Below are 19,544 nucleotides of genomic sequence, written 5' to 3'. Positions count from 1 at the left end.
GATACAAGGGCTATTTTGGAACCGCACATTTCCAGCTGATTCTGTGGGCAAAACCCCCGATCTTACCTGGTGTCTCCCAGCGCAGGCTAACGAGGCATGTACACACCCCTTCACCATCAGCACAGCACTTCCCAGTGCTCTTCAACTCCCCTCTTACATTATGTAGTTTTCCTTAAAGTTAATTTTATAAAGTCAAATTAAGCCTTACACCCACAGACCCCTTCCAGCCACCCACAGCCCTTCCGCAACTTGATCAAAACTGTGACCAACCTTCCAACTTCAATACTGCTCTTGCCCCTGCTGCTTTCTTGTTTCCTTCCTACCAACAAATGAAGCCTTTTCAGTGCAAAGAATGCCCTGCAATGCCACTTCTGTGTGTCCCATCACTGTCACTTTGCACACTCAAAAAACCATGGTGTGGAGCAGGGCCCAGCCAGCAGAGCCATGAGTGTGACCTGTACCTGCAATTCACTGAACATCAGAAACACACCTGATACACAACCTGGGCTGGAAATTGAAAGTGTCATATATTGGGACTTTCAAATATCCATCGTGACCGCTGATATTAATCTGCACTTTTAACTAATCACGTGTAATCAGATTTGAAGTGGCACAAGCTGTTTATCTATTTAGGATATATCTCAGCAACTCGTAGGGTGCTATGCCTGACACAATGGGAGTGCAGCATCAGCAGACAGCCTCCTTGCTATCCTGAGTCTCTCTGGCACAATGCTCCATGGCAACCTGGCCTGTATCAGATATAGTGCGGCCAGCAGGACCAGGGAAGTGATTCTTCCTCTGTATTCTGCACTGGTAAGGCCACACCTTGAGTTCTGTGTCCAGTTCTGGGCCCTTCAATTCAGGAAGAACATTGAGGTGCCGGAGCAAGTCCAGAGAATGGCAACAGAACTGGAAAAGGAACTGGAACACAAGTCTGATGAGGAGCAGCTGAGGAAGCAGGTGGGCCTCAGCCTGGAGAAAGGAGGCTTGGGATGACCTTACTGCCCTCTAGAACTCCCTATACCAGGAGGGTGTAGCCAGGTGAGGGTTGGTCTCTTCTTCCAGGCAACAGCAACAGGACAATAGGACATAACCTCAAGCTGCACCAGGGTACATTTAGGTTGGACATCAGGAGAAATTTCTTCACAGAAAGGGTGATTAGATACTGGAATGGGCTGCCCAGGGAGGTGGTGGAGTTACCATTCCTGGAAGTTGTTGAGGGAAGTCTGGATGTGGCACTTAGAGCTCTGGTTTAGGTGACAAGGTCATGTTCAATCATAGTTTGGACTCGATGATCTCAGAGGTCTTTTCCAACCTAATTGATTCTGTGGGATTTGCTCAGAAAACTGCCTCGGGAAATGTCCCTGGCTACCGCAGGCCTCCGTCGCACGTTCTCTCCCAGATCTGTGCAGTGCCGGCCACGGCCGCAGCGGAGGGCACGGCCCTCGGGCGGGCACGGCCGCCTCCCCGCAGGCAGGCGAGAGCTGCAGGTCCAATGGCGCGTTGTGCTGCCGGGCACGGCCCCTCGCCGTGACACACCGCTGTCGACACGCCGCGCTGGCGCCAGCACGGAGGGGTGCCGGGGAGGGCGGCGCTGCCCCGCGGCCGATCGGGCGGTGAGATGGCGGCGGTGCTGCGGCGCGGAGCGGCCGGTAACGCGGGGCGGCAGCGCGGGGCGGCGGCGGGAAGGGCTGAGGGAGGGGCGGCACGAACGCGGGCGGCCGCGGCGGGGCCGGCACGGGGCGGCCGCGGGTCTCGGTGCCTGCTCCGGCCTGGCGGATCTCTCCGTGACAGCCTCGCAGGCCAAACGAAACTACCGCTTCTGTAAATAAAACCAAGATCTCCCGATCCAACTGATGGGCACATTAACAACTGACATTAGCTGGCATAGGGTAAACTTAAGAGAGCAAACTCCAAACTCAAGGCGCAAGGAGGAGCTTGTCTTTTTTGAGGTGCGGTTTGGAGGTCAAATTCAAACTAATTTCCCGTTCATGCTAATAACCTGTACTGCTCACTCTGGTAGGGCAGGTTAAACTCACAATACCTATAGCACACTATTTTACTTGGTAGCCACAGACCAGGAGAAAAGTGAATGAGAGGGTCAAGGCTGTCCATGATCAATCACTAGGATACTGGGAGTGAAAAGACCTCTGTATTGCTGCACTTTGATGGAGGGAACCAGAGCTGCAGCACAGTGAGACAGTTTCCATGAGCTGTGGAGTCTGATTCCCAAAAGCCCCCTCCAGCACAGAGCAGAGCAGCACTGTGAGCCCAGTTGGCTTCCAGAGTTCCTGAGATGCTCATACCACCTTGAAATTGCTGGGATTTAAGAAGGCCACACTATGCCCTTTCTCTGTTTGGTCCAGAGAGTGAACACACAGCTCCTATGTGCCAGATTCCCTATGGTGGCAGCATCCTCTCCATGCTTTGGGAGTTCTTCTCCACCTGAAACAGCTGACAATAGAGCAGCGCCCAGTGACAAGATTCTTACTGCAACCCACTTTTGTAAACCTTCCCATGGAGAACATGACTGAGTTCAGTTGGATTTGGCTTGTGTTTGACTCCTTAGTTTCCTTGATTAAGTCAATGAACACTGCTCTACATAAGAAGCAACAAACAAGCCAATGAATAAACATTTGAGGAATGCGGATCTCAGTTTATGGGGTACTTCAGACTTGTTGCTTCATAATCTGCTCTTTTAAAGAATGTAACCCTTACTTGGTGCAACTGTATGTTCAAACTCTGATGTGCATAATACTAGCAGATCAGTCAACCATTAATAGAATAAGCCCCAAATAGATCAATTTAAAAATATTCTTCAAATTCAGCTGAGGAAAGTTATATACTATAGAACTGTTTTGAGATGTATATGTAAATACAAGTGTTTTTTTCCTGGAAGCGTGGAAGTGATGGGGTTTCAAGCTGAAGTTTGTTGAAAAGCTTTCCTTTTTACTGCAGGGTCATTTTTTGATTATTGGGTTAGAAGAAGATTAGAATTCTAAGTAATCTATATAGTTACTAATCTAGGTAATGCAAGAAAAACACAAATGCTTTTTGTTTAATCTCAGTCAATTATGGATTTAAATTAATATTCTGTATGCATCTGACTAGAGCTAGGATAAATTCACAAGGCTTCATAGAATAAATGCTTATATGAGTGGGCATTTAAGTATCTTTGACTTTACAAGAATTGTAGGAATATACGTCGCTTTTTCAATCTATTGTCTTCCCAGGAAACACCACAATAAATCAAGTATTTCTTGGGAAAATAAAGTATTTCTTGGGCAGAACCCAGAAGAAAGAGCATTTTCTATTATTTTTTCTAGTGCTTCACAAATAGCTGAATAACACACAGTCTGTGTCAATTTACTTGAAATAGAAAAAATACAAATTGAATTACAATAACTATGTAGTCATATGACCTGGGTGAAGTGCAGCAACAATTATAAATGTCAGATGTAAAAGAATGGGAAAATTCTTGCAGTAAAGACTGCTTGAAAAAAAGATCTACGGTAGTGGTATTTCTATTGAACTGCAGTCTGATAATAGTTGGAAGAAAGAATAAAACAGTAAAAGGCTCTGGAAAACGTAACAGTTTATATAGTAAGGGATCCTTCTCTTTCAAAGAATTTTTCTTATTTGGAGAATAGTGCCCTCCTCCAAGTGGAAAAGTACCTCTTGCTTCAGCAAGAATTGAATCATGTCTTAAGAAATTACAGTACAAAACTGAACTACTTCAGTAGAAGCTTAGGTGGGCAGAAAAGACTGCATAGCAGATGTTGGGGGGATTCTTACTTTTTGTAACACATTTATTTACTCTGGTTAACTGTCAAACCCTATACTAGTTAATTATCCATGCCTTTAATCATGCCACCTAGTTCCTGCCTGTTTGTTACTTGATGCATTATAGGCATTGCACAGTACTGCTTTCCTCAGGAACTTACTTGGTTCACCCTGATTCAGCTGCATTGATGTGGCGAGTGTTTCTAAAAAAATAGTTTCTCCACAGACATTTGAAAAACAAGAATTTTTCTTTGTGTAGAAGTTTCTAGGGGATTTTTTTAACATGTAAAAAGTTGAAAAGCAGTTGCTGTCCTATACCTAGTATGACAGCCTAAAGGTAACAAGTGAAAGAATTGTCCAGAACTTCTGGCTGTGGTGAAGGAGATAACAGGATTGACTGTGTGAAACCTGGCAAGAAATACTCCAGGGCAGTTACTTGCAGCACTGGATAAGTTTCTGGAAATACTTAATGTAGGATGTTGTTTTAGTATCATCAAAAGGTTGTGAGTAGACTTACTTTTACAATGCTAAGTCCTTGCTAATATGCACATTGCATGTTGTAATTTTAAGTGTCAAATACATGCAAACATTTCTTTCTCCATCACAGCACCATGTTCAGAAAGGCTTAGATTTAAGGACTCATCAGTTATCTTTGTGAAGAAAAATTAACTGGTAGCTGTAGAATCTTGAATTCCTGTGGAATGGTAGTTCTCAGTTCCATACTGTGAAGCAAAGCTGATTAATTACAGCTATTACTAACGTTACAAAGTACCAAGAGCCCAGCCAGGCTATCTATCTATCCTCAGTGTGTTGCAAAGCATCCGGAATCTCAGTGCATCATTGGCACAATCTCTTAGAAAAATAGCACATTTGTGACTTTAAAGCAAAGAATGCCTCAAAGACTACCAAAATGCTAAGATGCCTCTAGCTTGGGCCTTGAGGCATTGGGAGCTCTGACTTGGCCTAAAGCAAGCTGGCATGGAATTAAAATGTGGCTTTTATGAATATATCCTTTAATCTAATTCTAATTCTGGTGCTAGAAACAACTGATACTGTCACAATCTCTCCCTACCCCCAACTCCTCCAGATTCTAGTACTCTGACAGATTAATTTTTAATGTAATTAATTTGTAACTATCCTCATTTTATATCTTTCTGTTTCTTCGTGGTTTTTTTGTTTGTTTGCTGTAATTTCGAGATGTGTAGGCATATCCTGATTTCTTTCTCTATTTTGTAAGAAGCTCTGAAAAATTCAAAAGTCACTTTTAAACACATTATACAGTTGACCTTTATGATTGGTCCTGTATTCCTCTTTTTAACAGGCATATGTAAGGATTTACACCAAATTTAAGTCTGCTTTGGGTTCTTATTTATTTTTTTTTATACTTCTGAATATTTACTTAGTCTGAAAAAAGTGTTCATTAAACTGTTAGTTCTACAGAGTAACTGTTTTCCTTGCTCTCAGTCTACCCTGAGCATTGCACAAGGGTGTGCCAATGACTTGGCAGCTCTGCAGGCCTGTGAAGGGGAAAGAGCAGGTACCGATACTTTCTCAAAAGCTTCGTGTCAGTGCTGTTCACTTTTTTTTCAGGGCTTCTTAGCAGATTGCAGCTCTCAGCTCCAACAATACGAACTCTATCATCATCAAAGCCCTTTTCACAAAACATTCCAAGCTGTTTGTGGAAACTGGGCCGACTTAACCATGTGGCAATTGCAGTTCCTGATTTGGAGAAAGCTCAGTCCTTGTATAAAGATGTGTTAGGAGCCCAGGTGAGTGAGACTGTTGCTCTTCCTGAACATGGTGTCTACACTGTTTTTGTGGAGCTGGGAAATACCAAGCTGGAACTTCTACATCCTTTAGGAGAGAAAAGTCCCATTGCAAGCTTCCTGCAAAAAAACAAGACTGGAGGAATGCATCATATCTGTATTGAGGTATCTTAACATAATATTTCATGTAATAAGATAGATACATTAAAGTATGCATATTTTAATAGGCTTGACCTGTGTCAAGAACTAATATACAAGGCTGTCATATTTGTGAAAAATTACATTTCATAAGAAGAAGTCTTAAACATGCCCTTTTTTAATGTTTTGGAAGTCACAGTTCCATTTCGTGAGATATGTGATCATTTTTTCCTCTTTTATGCTATAAAGATTGAACTGGGGAACAAAGGGCTAAGTAGCCACTGTGGCAGAGCAGTGAGGTTGTGAACAGTGTTGGATAGGTGTCAACTTCCTGACATAAAAGGACATACAGCAGAAAAAGAATTGTAGGTTTAAGCTATGGTATAGTTCAGATTTTACGAAGTCAAAAAAGCCTGTCCATTGTGCTTATCTGTCCTGTTCTTCCTTGCCATCAAAGAGAAATTGATGTGGAAGTACAAGGGAATGTAAAGGTGCTGGGTGAAATCATTATCTTATTTAGTATACTCATGTTTTAGTGTACATGTTTGATGCAAAACTTCATGCTGCTGCCTATGATTCATGTTTTAAATATCTTGTAGAGCAGAGTCTTGCAAACTTTATTACTTCAAAGCATAATTATGCAAAGCGTAATATTAAAAAGTAATGGGATTAGTGATGTGAGTAAAATTGGTTTTTGGTCTTTTATGTCAGGAAGTATCAATTGTTCATTTGAAAATTTTAAATATATTTTGTGGAAATACCTTTTATGAACAAATTTCTTACAAAAAGCTGAATTGTAAAAATCATTTCCATACCGGAGAAGAAGCCTAACAAGTTTATCAAAATATTTTTAATTTCTTCTCTCTTATACTAAGGAAAATTTAGACAGATGTTTTGATAGGCAACTTGTTTCAAAAAAGGTAAGTATTTTAAGAAGAAATTAAATTATTCCTGACCAGTTACAATTTAATACCTCCAGTGAAAACTGTGCTGGACACAGTGGAGTAAGAGAGCAATCCAAGCCTGGTACTTTCCTAACATGGATGCACCCAAAGGCTTTCCATTGTTTACTGTCACTCATCCTTGGGGAGGCAGGAATTCATTGCAGCTGAGCCCAGACCTGGTTCCTCTTCAGGCCATCTCTGCGGGACAAGAGCAGCAGCTGCTGTGGCTTTTCTGCTCGGGGAAAGAATCTGGGGGGGGGAGGCATGGCACACGTCACATGAGGCCTTTCTAGTTTAGATAAAACTTGACAGTCGTTCCTTTTTGTTTTGCAGACTGGTAGTTGTGTGTAGGAAGTGCTGTAGTGAGTTTGGAATATTCATGAACAAAACTGCAGTGAATGGGTAGGAATTAGGTGATGTCTGTTCCTCTGAATTAAAGCCAGGAATTTTCTTCTTCCTTACAATGGCATCGGGAGAATTTATTCACCAAATTATGTCCAGACACCTCAGTCTTGAAAAACAGCAATGCTATTATTTTAATTCTAGGTCTTTATTCATTGTTGACTATTGAATTTTCTAAACTGTTAGTATTATTATTTAAAAAAATGAATGCATTTAAGTTTTATGAAAATTCAAATTTCATTGGATGACATGACATCAGAACTTCAGATCACACTGTACAGTATAGGCATGTTTTTGTTAATTATGTTTTTCTGTAGGAAACTGTACTGAAATACTGTATTAATGGCTATTATTATAATTAAGTTCATTAGGAAGATCACATCCTGTTCTGGATATATTTTTGATTATTCCAAGCTTTTTTTTTTTAGGAAACTTTATGAACCTTAACCTATTCAGAAGGAGAATATATGAATCTAAAAGGGACTTTCCTTTTACCTTCTGCCCACTGCCCTCCCTTTTCACCAGCATTTAATGAGTCAGTGCTCTGTCAGCAATTATAAAGGGAGATATTTTTCTTTAGTTTTTGAGAACTGGAAAGCAATATGATCTTCCTAGTAAAAGTAATGCAGAGTTTAGATTATTTATGGAGTCCTTATAAAGTAACAAAAAAAAAATCAATGGGCTTTGTGCATGAGTGATTTTAGTTTATTAATTCCTTAAATACAGCACAATCTGTTTAAATGGTATTTTATAAAATCTTCAAATAACAAGTGCAAACTCTGTAGTATTTTTATTTTGAAGAATAGATGTTTTAAAATGTTTTTACAACTTAATTTATTTTCAGAATGATATTAGAACTTAGGAATAACATTTCAGTGAGGAATTATGTTATTGCTCCTAAATGTAAAATCTGCATAATACAGTGCAATATGTTAATTTGTGTGAACTGTATCTTTTTTGTAAGGTTGATGACATAAAAGCAGCTATGACAGAACTGAAGAAAAAAAAGATACGAATATTGAGTGAAGAGCCAAAAATAGGTGCACATGGCAAACCTGTGATTTTTCTTCACCCTAAAGATTGCCATGGAGTCCTTGTGGAACTTGAGCAAGCTTGAGCTGCAATATTCATAAATAAAAGAATAGAAGAGTTGTGAAGTTCCTGAGCTGGTGCTGGGAATATTGATGTGGTATTCAGTCTTTACAAGTTCATTGTAGTTCCCATGGATTAAGTACAGCTTTTGAGTACTGAAATAGTGCTACAGATTTAGGGTCTTTTTTTGTTGTTGCTGATCTGATTTTCAGAATTAATATTGTTGGCATTTCTTGAATTCTCTGTGATTCTAAAAACAATACATGTGCTAAGTTACATATGTACCATAGTAATTTATGTTTTGTTGCCTGTTTGCAGCATGATTTTACTTCTGTAGCCACAGAAACTGTACAGTTTCTAGGTCAACCCACAGTATTTTGCTCTACATTTCAGAGTAGAGACCCACTTTTCAGTGACAACAATATAGCTTAGACATTTTCATTAGAAAGAAAGGAAAAACAAACATTGTATTTTCTCTTTTCACCATTCACTGTCTGTGCTTCACACTGATTGATCGGTTCATGCAATAAAAAAATCCATATATTATTGTATGGGTGTCTGCAGTCAGTAAATAAGTTTTTCTTGGCATAACAATTACTGCCAAGGAAGTTACCATGCATAAATCATCCTTTAGTTGTTTTATGAACTCTGTGGATATGCAGGCAATGAGAACCTGAAAAATTATTTGCCTGACATACATTTCAGACTGTAATGCACTTGTGATATTTTAGTTTTTTCATTTTTAGGGGTTTTTTAAATTTTTTTTTTTCCCCAAGCTTTATCCACAGAAGAATATCTTGGGGAGACATGAACAAGTAATGATTAACCTTTTCACTTACTTTACAAATATGGTTTTCCTATGCAAAAGCACTTACAAAATGAGTGGAAAACACACACCACATAAGTCTTGCTTCTGTACATGGTTGTTAACATTAAAGACCATGCCAGCATGCTGATGTCACAGCCTGCAGTCACACTTTTGTCAACTTATTTAGGGACAGACTTCACTTTATTGGTATACATTACCCAAGCAGTCTTTTCCTGATACTTTCTTTTATAGGTTTGTTTTGACATTTCAACTGTAGAAATAGAAGACTTGCTATTTCTCTAGTTTTTTTAAGCCTTAAAAACTCATACTTTCTTAGCTTAATCTGAATTTTAAATTTTCCTGCATCTCTGCATATACAGTGAGAACCTTCAGTTTGATATGAAGTAAGGTCATTTTAGTCTAGGAGAGTTTTTACTTAATGGAATGGAATTACTTGTAATGTGTGTCATGTTTGCTGCAACAAAATACAAATATAATGTCGACCTGAGATTTAAACATGTTTTTAAAGACATTGACACTTCCTCATGAATTCTACTTCTGAAAAAATCTCTACAAAGCCATACTTTTTTATTTTAATGAGATAGTTTTGTACTCAAAATAAATACACTTACTGTCATCTTTTAAGAAAAATACAGCCTTCCACAGGGTTCCTACATTTCATCAAATCACTGCCATTCTGGAAGACATTCTATGAGCAAAGCTGCTTTTGTCTTTTCATTCTGTCAAAGACAAGGAGGTACCTTTTCTGCAAAACCAGCATAGGAATGCCAATACTAGAAGCCTCACTGGTTAAGATAATTGAACAGAAGTCTTTAAACCCAATACCCTTAGTTTGGTGCAACAGAAACAGTCCTCCCTAGGTTCATTCTCCATTTCTTTGACCTGTCTGAAGGAGATGGACTTTTGTGTATGACATCTATCAATACACTCAGAGTAGTAGTTTGAGGTAGTACTAGAGAACAGAGATTTTTGAGTAAACAACACTTGCTCCACCTGCTGATTATGCTCCCTATCTTATTGGCAGAAAGAACCTTGTATAATACGCTTTAGCTAGTAACCAGCAATTTTCCTGACTGATGGCGTGGGGTTGCCTAGCACTAAGTCAGCTGATGTATTTTGTTCATCGTATCTAAGTCATGCCCCTATCTCACTCAGAGTTTATACCTTTCTTCTGACTACTCCTAAGGTGGAAGTCAAGATATTATGAAAAAAACCCAACAACCCCCTCCAACCGCTCCCCCCGCCCCCAGCCCCGCAAAAGAGAGTTTAGGTCTGCAAATTAGTCAATACCCAAAACTGCATCATGTTCTTACAAGCTGTTACAATTTGATGGGATCAGACCCCTTGCTTGTCTGGGTGTGCGCTACGGGATAGGAGAATTTCCACCTCTGGAGCTATAGACTTGGAGAATAGCCAAGGGAGCTGGACAGCTACAGGATCTGAAGACAGCTACAACTGAGAGAAGTGTCCTGTTCATAAACTCATAAACTTAACTCCCTTAGACTTCAGTGGGAACAGAATCTATAAACTGTGTAGTCCTTCACCTTAAGGCAGGCAGCCTTCACAAGTCGTTGTTCTGAATTACCAAGGGGTTGGATGGGGCTTAGATATATGGGCCTTACTCGTTGTCACTGCCGTGATTATAAGAGGGTAGTAACATCAAGAAAAACAGTAAATTCAGGGATGGAAATTGAGGGAAGAGAGAACTCTGATTTGCTCCTTTCAGTGGAGGGACATTTAACAATACACCCCTGTTGCACCATTATACAACTTCTGGGAAGAACAAAACTGATTATCTTGGAAGGGAATTAGGCTTTGACAGTGTTTATTCTTCTTTGGTTTTTGTCTGGTGGCTTTTTTAAAACAGCAGTACCTTCTCTGATAATGTCAAGCTTCTCAGAAGACAAAGTATTAATATTTTGCTGGTAAGTTTTCTCACGCTTGTGCCATTTGTCAAGTGCAAGTTCCCTGTTCCAGTCTCTCCATGTACCTTTTTTCCCCTCTGAGCATGTTCCCATTTTATGCTGCCTAAGGCAGACAAGACACATTTTTCTGGACTCCATCAACATTACTCAGGCAACTAAGGAGCTCATAATTAAATTATGCAAAATATCTTTTTCTACTTCCTCTATGCAACCCTCAAGTTGCTCTTAGGTGGGAGGAGGAGAACAGGCTGCAGAATGAATCCCATTCCTTATAATGAGAGAATCCTAGAAGCAAACTCAAAAAGCTGAGAAAATAACCAACTGCATGCTTTTTAAAAGCTAACCTTACAGTTTTGCAATTCTGCAAAAACTCCAATCCTGTCATGCTTATTGTGCAGTTAATGCACCCGAATTTCATTCTGAATTCAGTTGCTTTCATTATTACCATATCAAGCTGAAGTCTCGTAGAAAACCATGAAACATGGAGATGTTTACATTATCTAGTTGAGGTACTTACAGTAGGAGCTTTGAATGATATCCTTGGCACTTCATTTGATTCTGTCCGTACAAGGAATTCTTCCTGTAGTGATCTGACATGGGTTTGTTGGATGTAAGAACCCTTAATTAAGAGAAAAACTCCGAATTAATTGTTTCAATACTCAGTTCTTTTACCAAAGCAGTTGTCATGTTGGCCAAATTATGAGGCTGTCAAACAGCATAAGAAGATCATTAAGTTCAACCAATTAATTAATATGAAAATGGAAACTAACAACAGATTAATAAATTAATGACATTTTATAATGGAAGACCTCAACCACTTAGGAATGCAAACTCTGTCACCTTTGATAAGCATTTTTAAAGCATTTTGAACATTTAATGAAATACATATTTATCTTATTGTGAAGGAGGGATGTTTGTACCCTGTGATTGTATAATCCTTAAATATCTATAAAATTATGTCACCTGTTTATTTGCACTGTCTTGTATATTGTTCAAAAGCATTGCTAACCGCAAAGTTTATAGCATAGATTCACAAATGAGGAAGAGTTCTCATACATTTTAAAGTAATGATACATTTTGAAGCATTTTATGACTTTTCTCGATCTAATCTAAAGTGGCCTTTTAACTGTTATGCTTTGCTAACACAAAAATAGCAAATAGGTACTAAAATCTTCTATGAAGTAGATCTATAATACAGATTTTTACTTATTTTTAACATTGAGGTTTTTTTCAGTAGTAAAGACAGGTTTTAAACATGATTTAAAGTTCTGAAGTAATTTTTAACTGCAGATACCCTGAAAGCATATGCGATGATGCACAATTTGCATTAAATAAGGGGAATATCCAACTCTTCATCTATAGCTGGCTTTTATGGAAATAATTATTTCCAGAAACTGAAGAGTAAGAGAGGTATATTCTTGGACTTGGTATCATGCACCCTATTTTTACCTTCCATTTTGGTATGTAATTTTCTATAATAACCATCTGTCTGAGTCACTGTCTCCAAAATGAGGTGAAGGGAGAATGTTTGTTAGAAACTTAAATTAAAAAAAGTTAAACAAATATATCCCAGTCCCTTTGGGACCCCTGAAGTCTTTGAGAGGTCAATTGTAGTACAATACTTGCAGCTGCAGTAACTTCAAAAAGAATACACCTGCCCTGTTGGGCTGGAAATACTGCTTTTGGTATGTTGATAGCAAGACTTAATTATGTAATATGAGGCTATTTCATCAAGTTAACAATTTTGAGAATTAATAATATTAATTAAAACATCATTTGCCAAGTGTTTAAACAACCCATCTACAGATTATATCTGTACATACACTGCAGTTCTGTGTAAAACATACATGCATTATGGTTTGGGTAATGTTTTGAGTTCTCATTATCTTCAACAGAAAACCAAAATCAGTCAAGTAATTGAGATGTAGAAAGGGACAGATGGGGAAAGTCACCATAGAAAACTGTAACAGATGATAGCCTCTTAGTAGCAAATGGGGAGTCTTAACGAAAATCTTAACAACTAAACTAAAAACAAGACTAAAAAAACCCCCACAAAATGGTGTTTCCGTGAAGGGCCTTTGCATGTACTTGGAATATGCCTTGATGCTAACACTTGGTATAGCTACCCCAGGGCAAACAAACACACACCAAGTTGACCACACAGCTATTACAGCAAACACTGATATCTAGATGAATGGCATGCAATATAATTACATTAGGACAGCTTTTCACTTTTGCTATTGTGAGAAATATTAGCTACAATCTCAAATTTGCGTAATTATGAGCAAAGCCTGTCATAATTGCCCTAAGATATGTATTTCTTTATATACAAACCACAATCACCTAGCTGCCCTAGAAAGATCTAGTGGCTTCTAATGAAACGCCTGAGGAACCAACTGTAGCTATCATTCACCTTAAGAAATGTTCTTGGAGAAACCCTCTTCAGTGAGCTTTTAAACAGTACACATTGAATCCTACATTTTTAAACTTTAGGGGTGGATCTATGCTTTATCTGCACAAGGGCACAAAAATCGTAATTTGTTCTCATAAATCTGGCCGCATGATGGAATGTGACTGAGTCCAGTCCTATCCCCTGCTGTAATGTTCAAACTTTTGGTGTTAAGATTTTCGTTGCACTGGAGCACCTCAAGCAACAGGGAAAGGTGGGATCATTACCTAGCAGGATTACACGGCATTCTGGAATGTAATTCGCAGAGAAATGCTGTTGAACCTTACAGAAAACACCCTCAGCACCGGCCCAGCGCCGAAGCAGGTCCCTGGGGATACGCTACCGAGTGTCACAGCGGGATGCAGGCGTCCAGCAAGCATCGCTGTCAGCAGCCGCTGCTCCAGGCGCTCAGGAGGGGAGCTGCGGCCGGGGGGGGCCGCAGCTTGCTCCCCTCAGTGCCTGCGTCTGGACGCAACCACTGAACCACAGAACGGTTGGGCTGGAAGGCAGGGTCACCTGCAGCAGGTGACACGGGAACCGCATCCAGGTGGGTTCGGAATATCTTCATTCTGCAGAATGCACGTCCCCCCGGGCAGGTCTTTCAGTGCTCTGCCACCCTCAGCGTGAACAAGTTCTCCCTCATGCTGAGGTGTAACTTCTTGTGTTTCAGTTTATGGCCATTGCCCCTCGTCCTGTCGCTGGGCGCCAGTGACGAGTGTGGCACACACGAAGCTGGCACAGAACCGGCCCTCCCGCTCGGTGGGAGGTGGATCGCGGACAGGTCAGTGGCGTCCCGCCGAGCCCCCGGGCCGTGCGGGGCCCGCGGCCGCCCCCCCGCGCCCCCCGGGGCCGTGAGGCGGCGCGGGCGCTATGCGCCATGCAGGTTCCCGGGCGCTGGCGCAGGCAGGTTCCCGGGCGGGCCCGCCGCGGTGTGCGGCGCTCAGCAGCCACACCAAAAGAGCGGCTGCGGCTGCGGCTGCCCCGCTGCCCGGGACCGGCCCCGCCGCTGCACCGCGGTAAGGACCGGGGCGCAGGGCGGGGGGCCGACCGACCGACCGCCGGCTGGGGTCTCGTCGCGGGCACCGGCGGCTCCGTCGGGTTGGGGCGGGCAGCATCCCGCGGGTCCCCTCAGGGGAGCAGGGAGCCCCCGGGCGCGCCCCCTCCCCGCGCCAGCACGGATGGTGCTCCCTCGAATCGGGGCTGGGGGCTGCCCTCCCCGCGAGCGGCTGCCCCCGCCTCACCCATCCTCATCCCCATCCCCATCCCCTGGCAGCCGAGCTGCCCGCAAGCGGACGGGGAGCCGGAGTGAAGGGGAGCCCCTGCGGCATGGCGGAGCGGCCGGCGCGGTCGCGATCGGCGGCGCGGGGCTCCGGCACCGGGGGGCTGCCGCACGCCCGCATTGTCCCCGCTGTGCCCGGGGAGGCGCCGCCACCGCCCCCCGCCAGGAGAGGGAGAGCCGGCGGCGATCCCCGGGGCCGGGCTGCGGCTTCGCTCGGCTCCGGCTCCCCCGGGTCTGGGCTGCGGCTCCGCTCGGCTCCCCGGGACGGTTCGAGCTCCGCGCTCGGCCCGGCAGCCTCAGCCCCGCAGTGTTGGGACGGTGGCTCCGGGTAGCGCGGGGACCGGCCGTGCAGCATCCGCATCATGTCAGCGTTTTGTGTGAGGGCGGGAGGCTTAAGTCCATTTGTCTTGGTAAGAGTGGAAAAAAAAATGCTAGAGGAGCCCTCCTGTAATGCAGCACCGCTCGGAGTTTGTATTTGGTTCTGATTTCATGCCTCCACTGTAGCAAAGGGATCAGAGCCTTTGATCGCTCTTTTCCCGTTCCCTTCGTCATGAGATCTGGAGGGAAAAGGCTGCTCAGTTAAGGATACCCGATTTTTGTTGGGATAAACAGCATGAGATATTATAGCATGGTCTGTTTGCCTCTTACTGAACAGTTTTTTGAATGTGTGTGGTGCCTTGTATTGCCATAACAAAAGGGATGGGGGTGGGGGAAAGGAAGCGAATACTGCATTTAGAGCTGCATCTTGGAAAGTCAAAGACTGCCTTATTTTGCCTCAACTGGCAATCTGTGCTTTCAGGTTTACGTACTTTGCATCTTCAGTGTCGTTCTGGTGGTTGTTGCATGCTAGTGAGGACACACAAGAAAAGAAATTTAAAGACAAGAGAGCATACAATGTGCATAGTACAGAGATAATGTGCATTGCAGTTATGTTTAAGAAAAGTCTGAAATTACTGTGACCAGATCGAAAAATGCAAGTAGTGTTTCAGTTGTATTACCTGGCCAAGGCCACCCTATAATCTCCCAGGAGGGGATGGGAAATCGGTTTGCAGAAAAGGTATTTATCTATTATGCCTGTTACCCAAGAATTCCTCATTACTTAATGAGTAGGACTGAAAAGGAGAAACAACTGCTGTCATAGTTTTTTGTGGTTCTGTGTAAGCCATAGTATTTCCAATATAACATAGCTTTAAAAGGGAGGAATTCTAGTTTAACTCCTTATTGCCAGTTAAGTTAAAATACAATATGTGCTGGTTATGTGTTTGAAAAGCAAAAGACTGACATTTATATTAAAGCATAAGATGGCAATTTATCACTGTATCGTCCCAGTTCTTCTCCGTATGGGACAGACAAGATGAAAGAGCTTTACTTTCTTATGTTCTATGAGTACTGAACTGCTAAAGTCAAAGCCACTGTACTTAGTCCACTTGGGGCTCATAGGATTTCATGCTGCAGAACTGTCCTTATAAACCTTGATTGTCAGACTTTCTGAATTCTCTGATAATGTCTGCAGTTGGAAATATCTGAAGCTATTTTTAAAAATGCATCAGCAACTACATTATTGCGCCCTCTTGATCCTCTGATAGTAAAGGAAAAGTGTTCTTGCAAAGGCCATAGGTGCTCAGCTCTTTTGGTCAAAGTATTACGATTCTAAGGAGGAATCTCTAAAAGCATGTTTTGTGCAGTTACTTGATTAATGGCAGTTCAGGTTGGGGACTGGACATGAATTTAAACAAGCTAGGTCTTTAAAAAGTGACCTTTGCTTAAGGCTGTGAACATGAGAAACCACTTCAAGAAGCATAATTTTAGCATCTCTCCGGCTATTCTGATAAGAATATTTGCTAAGAAATAATTTGTGAAAATACCATGCTTTAAACATCTTTCAGTATATATTCCTGTGCTGAGGGTAGAGAAATTAGGAAGTGACCTGTTCCAAGCTACCAGCTCACAGAGAGGATGCTGGTTTTATTCAGAACAAAATCTTGGTTGTAGCCTTTGAATACATCAGGATATAGGTGCTTTTGCAGACTTTTTATATCCATTTTCCTTGTAATCTGTGTTTAAATAAACAAGGCACTTATTTCATGCTTTAAACACTGTGGTGGTAGAGGCTGGGGAACAGCCCTGCCAAAAAGGCCCAGAGGTCCTGGTGAACAGTAAACTGCAGTAAACTGCACATCCCCTGGCAACAAAGATACCCAGGAACATCTTGGTCTGTATGAACAACAGTGCAGCCAGGAGATCAAGGGAAGTGATTATTCCCCTTTCTGCTCAGCACCCAGTAGGTCACATTTATAACCCTGTGTCCAGTTTTGGTCCCCCCAGGACAAGGACAATATTAAAGAACTGGGGTTCTGCAGAGGCCACTGAAGTGGTTGGGGCTGGAGGCTGAGCTCTGTGAGCAGAGGATGAGGAGTGGGGCTTGCTCAGCCTGCAGAAAGGGAGGCTTTGGGGGAACCTAACAGCAGCCTTCCAGTTCTTATAAAGAGCTCCTCAGGGAACTGGAGCCAGACTCAACGCAGTGGCATGTGCCAAAGAATGAGAGACAAACGGCATATGTTGAAACAAAGGTTCAGACTGGATGCAAGCAAAATATTTTGACTGACAAGGACAATCATACATGGAGACAGGTTGCCCAGAGAGGTTGTGTGGTCTCTGTTCTTGAAGGTTTTAAAGACCAGACTGGATAATTCCCTCAGCAAACTGATCAGGGCTCACTGATGACCTTGGTTTGAGCAGAATGTTGGACAAGAGATCTCTGACATTCTTAACAACCTGAACTGTTATGATCCTGTGAACAGTTGTATGTTTGTGCCTATTTGTACAGGATACAAGAGGCAGACACGTTTCTGTAAGTCAGATTTTTAAAGAAAGATTTAGAACTTCCATTCTAGAACTAATCCGTCCATCTCAGAAAAGATGGAATACAGTATCAGTATGATACATTGGCCTCTATTACCTGTGAAACAGTACACTACATTAATACAAACTAATACCTTACTATAAGCCTCCCAAGGAAGAGATATTTGCTTGAAGCAAAAAGAAGAGCATCCTGCTTGCAAGCAAGAGCTTTTTCTAGGAGGTATCTCTTGGCACTACTATGAGGCAATTAAAGCCTTGCAACATTTCTGCAAGAGATGTAATGGTAGTTGTTACAACTGGAGGCAATAAAGCACTGATTCAGTCACATGTGCTTCACAAGTTAAGGGGAAGAATGGAAAGTAGGATCAGAATTCACTGGTTTTTAGATACTTGCAGTCACTGAGTCAAATGCTCGTTATAAGTAGCTGCAAATGCTTTTAGTCTACTGGGAAGAGTATTACATGTAAGATTTTTTCTTCCTGAGGACCCATGAGAACTGCATGAAAAGCAGCTCAAGAGAGCATCATGTGATAGGTGAAGTGTGTAGTGCTTCAGGCTTGTGCTGTTTGCCCGAGCTGGACATGCACCACTTAAGCTTTGTCATGGCATCCATGAAAAGAGGACTTTCATTCAAATTCACAGTTTTGTCTGAACTTAAGTCTTACCTTAATTAACAATACTATTTTTCAGAAGGAAGGCCTTGCACAACTGGAAAAAAGTACATGAATTGAACTGTTTGTTTCTGATGCTGGTAGGTAAATGCAGTCATTTGAGTACATGACATTCCTCTCCTTTTTTGTTGCAGTACTTACTGTTTTCATTCATGTGCTGCAGCAGAGGAAGGTGATTTGCACTTCAAGAGGAGTAAGTTAGAGCTGAGCAAAGACTGGTGTGGAAAACTCTGGGATTAATAGGTGCTTCCACCTAAGCCAAAGAGGAAGAACTAGAAGCCCTGTAGGTAGGGATGACAAGGAAAAAGTGTCATTGTTCTCAGATAACAAGGTTACATGAAATACTGCTGGAGATGCATACTCTGAAGAATTCTCATGCATGAAGGGATCATTTTCTTTTGAAATAGAAGGAAATGGAGAGGAAAGTTGGCAAAAAGGTATACAAAATACGTCAGTTATAACCAATGTGAGGTTTGCGGTCTAGATAAGGATTTTCAAATAGTAGTACTTCTGCAATGCAGACACCCACTGATACCAACCTGGGCTTCCACTGGGAGCTGCATGAGGAGTATCTTGGGATGGTTGTCTGGTTTGAATAATTAAGATGAAGTTTCCTTCAGAAAATAGCCCTCATAGTTACAGGCTTAATAATGAAGATTCAATCACGTAGAAATAATTTGTTACTGCTTTATTACTTAAAAGGCAGATTGAATATTTCCATTCTATTAATTGAATGGAGTTTTTGAACTTTGTTTTGTGCATTGATATTAGGAATATTTCTGAGCATGTCACCAACTTTCATTATTTCCAGATTGCTGTCATTCCCTTTACTTTTTGAGAGAACTTCTTCACAGATGTACTTCTCAGCTACAACCTTTACATAAGTTCCTCTCCCCCAGTCAATTGCACAGTAACCCTGATCATTTTTGAAGAGTAAATCTTTTTTATTTCTGAAACATTCTCCGAGAGAGGCTTGACCTTTCAAGTTTTTCTTGTGTATATAATCTACCTTTGTGTTAAGGGTTCACAGGATCTGACACTTGAAGATTTAGTGTAAGATTTATTTATTATTTTAATGACAATTAAGTGTAAGACAGAAAGATTTACAACTCTTTCACATGAGTACAGAGGTTAGATTTAGCTAAGAATTCGTAATGTGGTCACAGCAGGCACGTTTACTTTTTCCTATCTTCAATGTTAAAAAAACCAACAACAAACAAATTACAACCCAAGTAATAGTTCTGTAACACTCATCATGAGTGTTCTGGTGAGGGTGCAGGTCTAGATTTGACCACTGGAGTCCAAAATGCCAAGTGATGTTATGTGACATGGGAATGTGTGGTGAGAAGCACAAGTTCCATAGGGACAGCACCTATCTAAACAGTATTGTGAGAACCTCCTGGA

At 41.7% G+C, this 19,544-nt stretch overlaps 2 protein-coding genes across 4 annotated transcripts in view; both read left to right on the top strand.

Annotated features, from left to right (window-relative positions):
- The first annotated feature begins 1,473 nt into the window (after window positions 1-1,473).
- Window positions 1,474-11,849, top strand: MCEE (methylmalonyl-CoA epimerase). The gene is made up of 3 exons (XM_039557596.1): window positions 1,474-1,652; window positions 5,374-5,714; window positions 7,998-11,849. Exons 1-3 carry the CDS (start codon window positions 1,622-1,624, stop codon window positions 8,148-8,150), a joined length of 525 nt encoding a protein of 174 aa, XP_039413530.1. The 5' UTR covers window positions 1,474-1,621; the 3' UTR covers window positions 8,151-11,849.
- Window positions 11,850-13,778: 1,929 nt separating this feature from the next.
- The window catches only part of APBA2 (amyloid beta precursor protein binding family A member 2), a 90,735-nt gene continuing 84,969 nt past the window's right edge, over window positions 13,779-19,544 (top strand). For 2 of the 3 annotated variants that reach the window (XM_039557444.1, XM_039557443.1), the window contains exon 1: window positions 14,228-14,344. The gene's annotated coding sequence lies outside the window, so the exon portion shown is untranslated. Of the gene's footprint in view, window positions 13,876-14,227; window positions 14,345-19,544 lie in introns of those variants that run through there. The other variant, XM_010390805.3, reaches the window with a different exon arrangement.

The sequence above is a fragment of the Corvus cornix genome, chromosome 10, assembly GCF_000738735.6.
Source record: "Corvus cornix cornix isolate S_Up_H32 chromosome 10, ASM73873v5, whole genome shotgun sequence".
NCBI classification, from domain to species: domain Eukaryota; kingdom Metazoa; phylum Chordata; class Aves; order Passeriformes; family Corvidae; genus Corvus; species Corvus cornix.
This window is presented reverse-complemented; position numbering and strand designations above follow the sequence as displayed.

Bases quoted from the DNA above. Each gene is read 5' to 3' on its own strand.
- MCEE (XM_039557596.1), top strand. From the start codon at position 1,622: ATGGCGGCGGTGCTGCGGCGCGGAGCGGCCG. The intron at 1,653-5,373 runs GTAACGCGGGGC...CTTTTTTTTCAG, and splicing joins GCTGCGGCGCGGAGCGGCCG to GGCTTCTTAGCAGATTGCAG. The intron at 5,715-7,997 runs GTATCTTAACAT...CTTTTTTGTAAG, and splicing joins TGCATCATATCTGTATTGAG to GTTGATGACATAAAAGCAGC.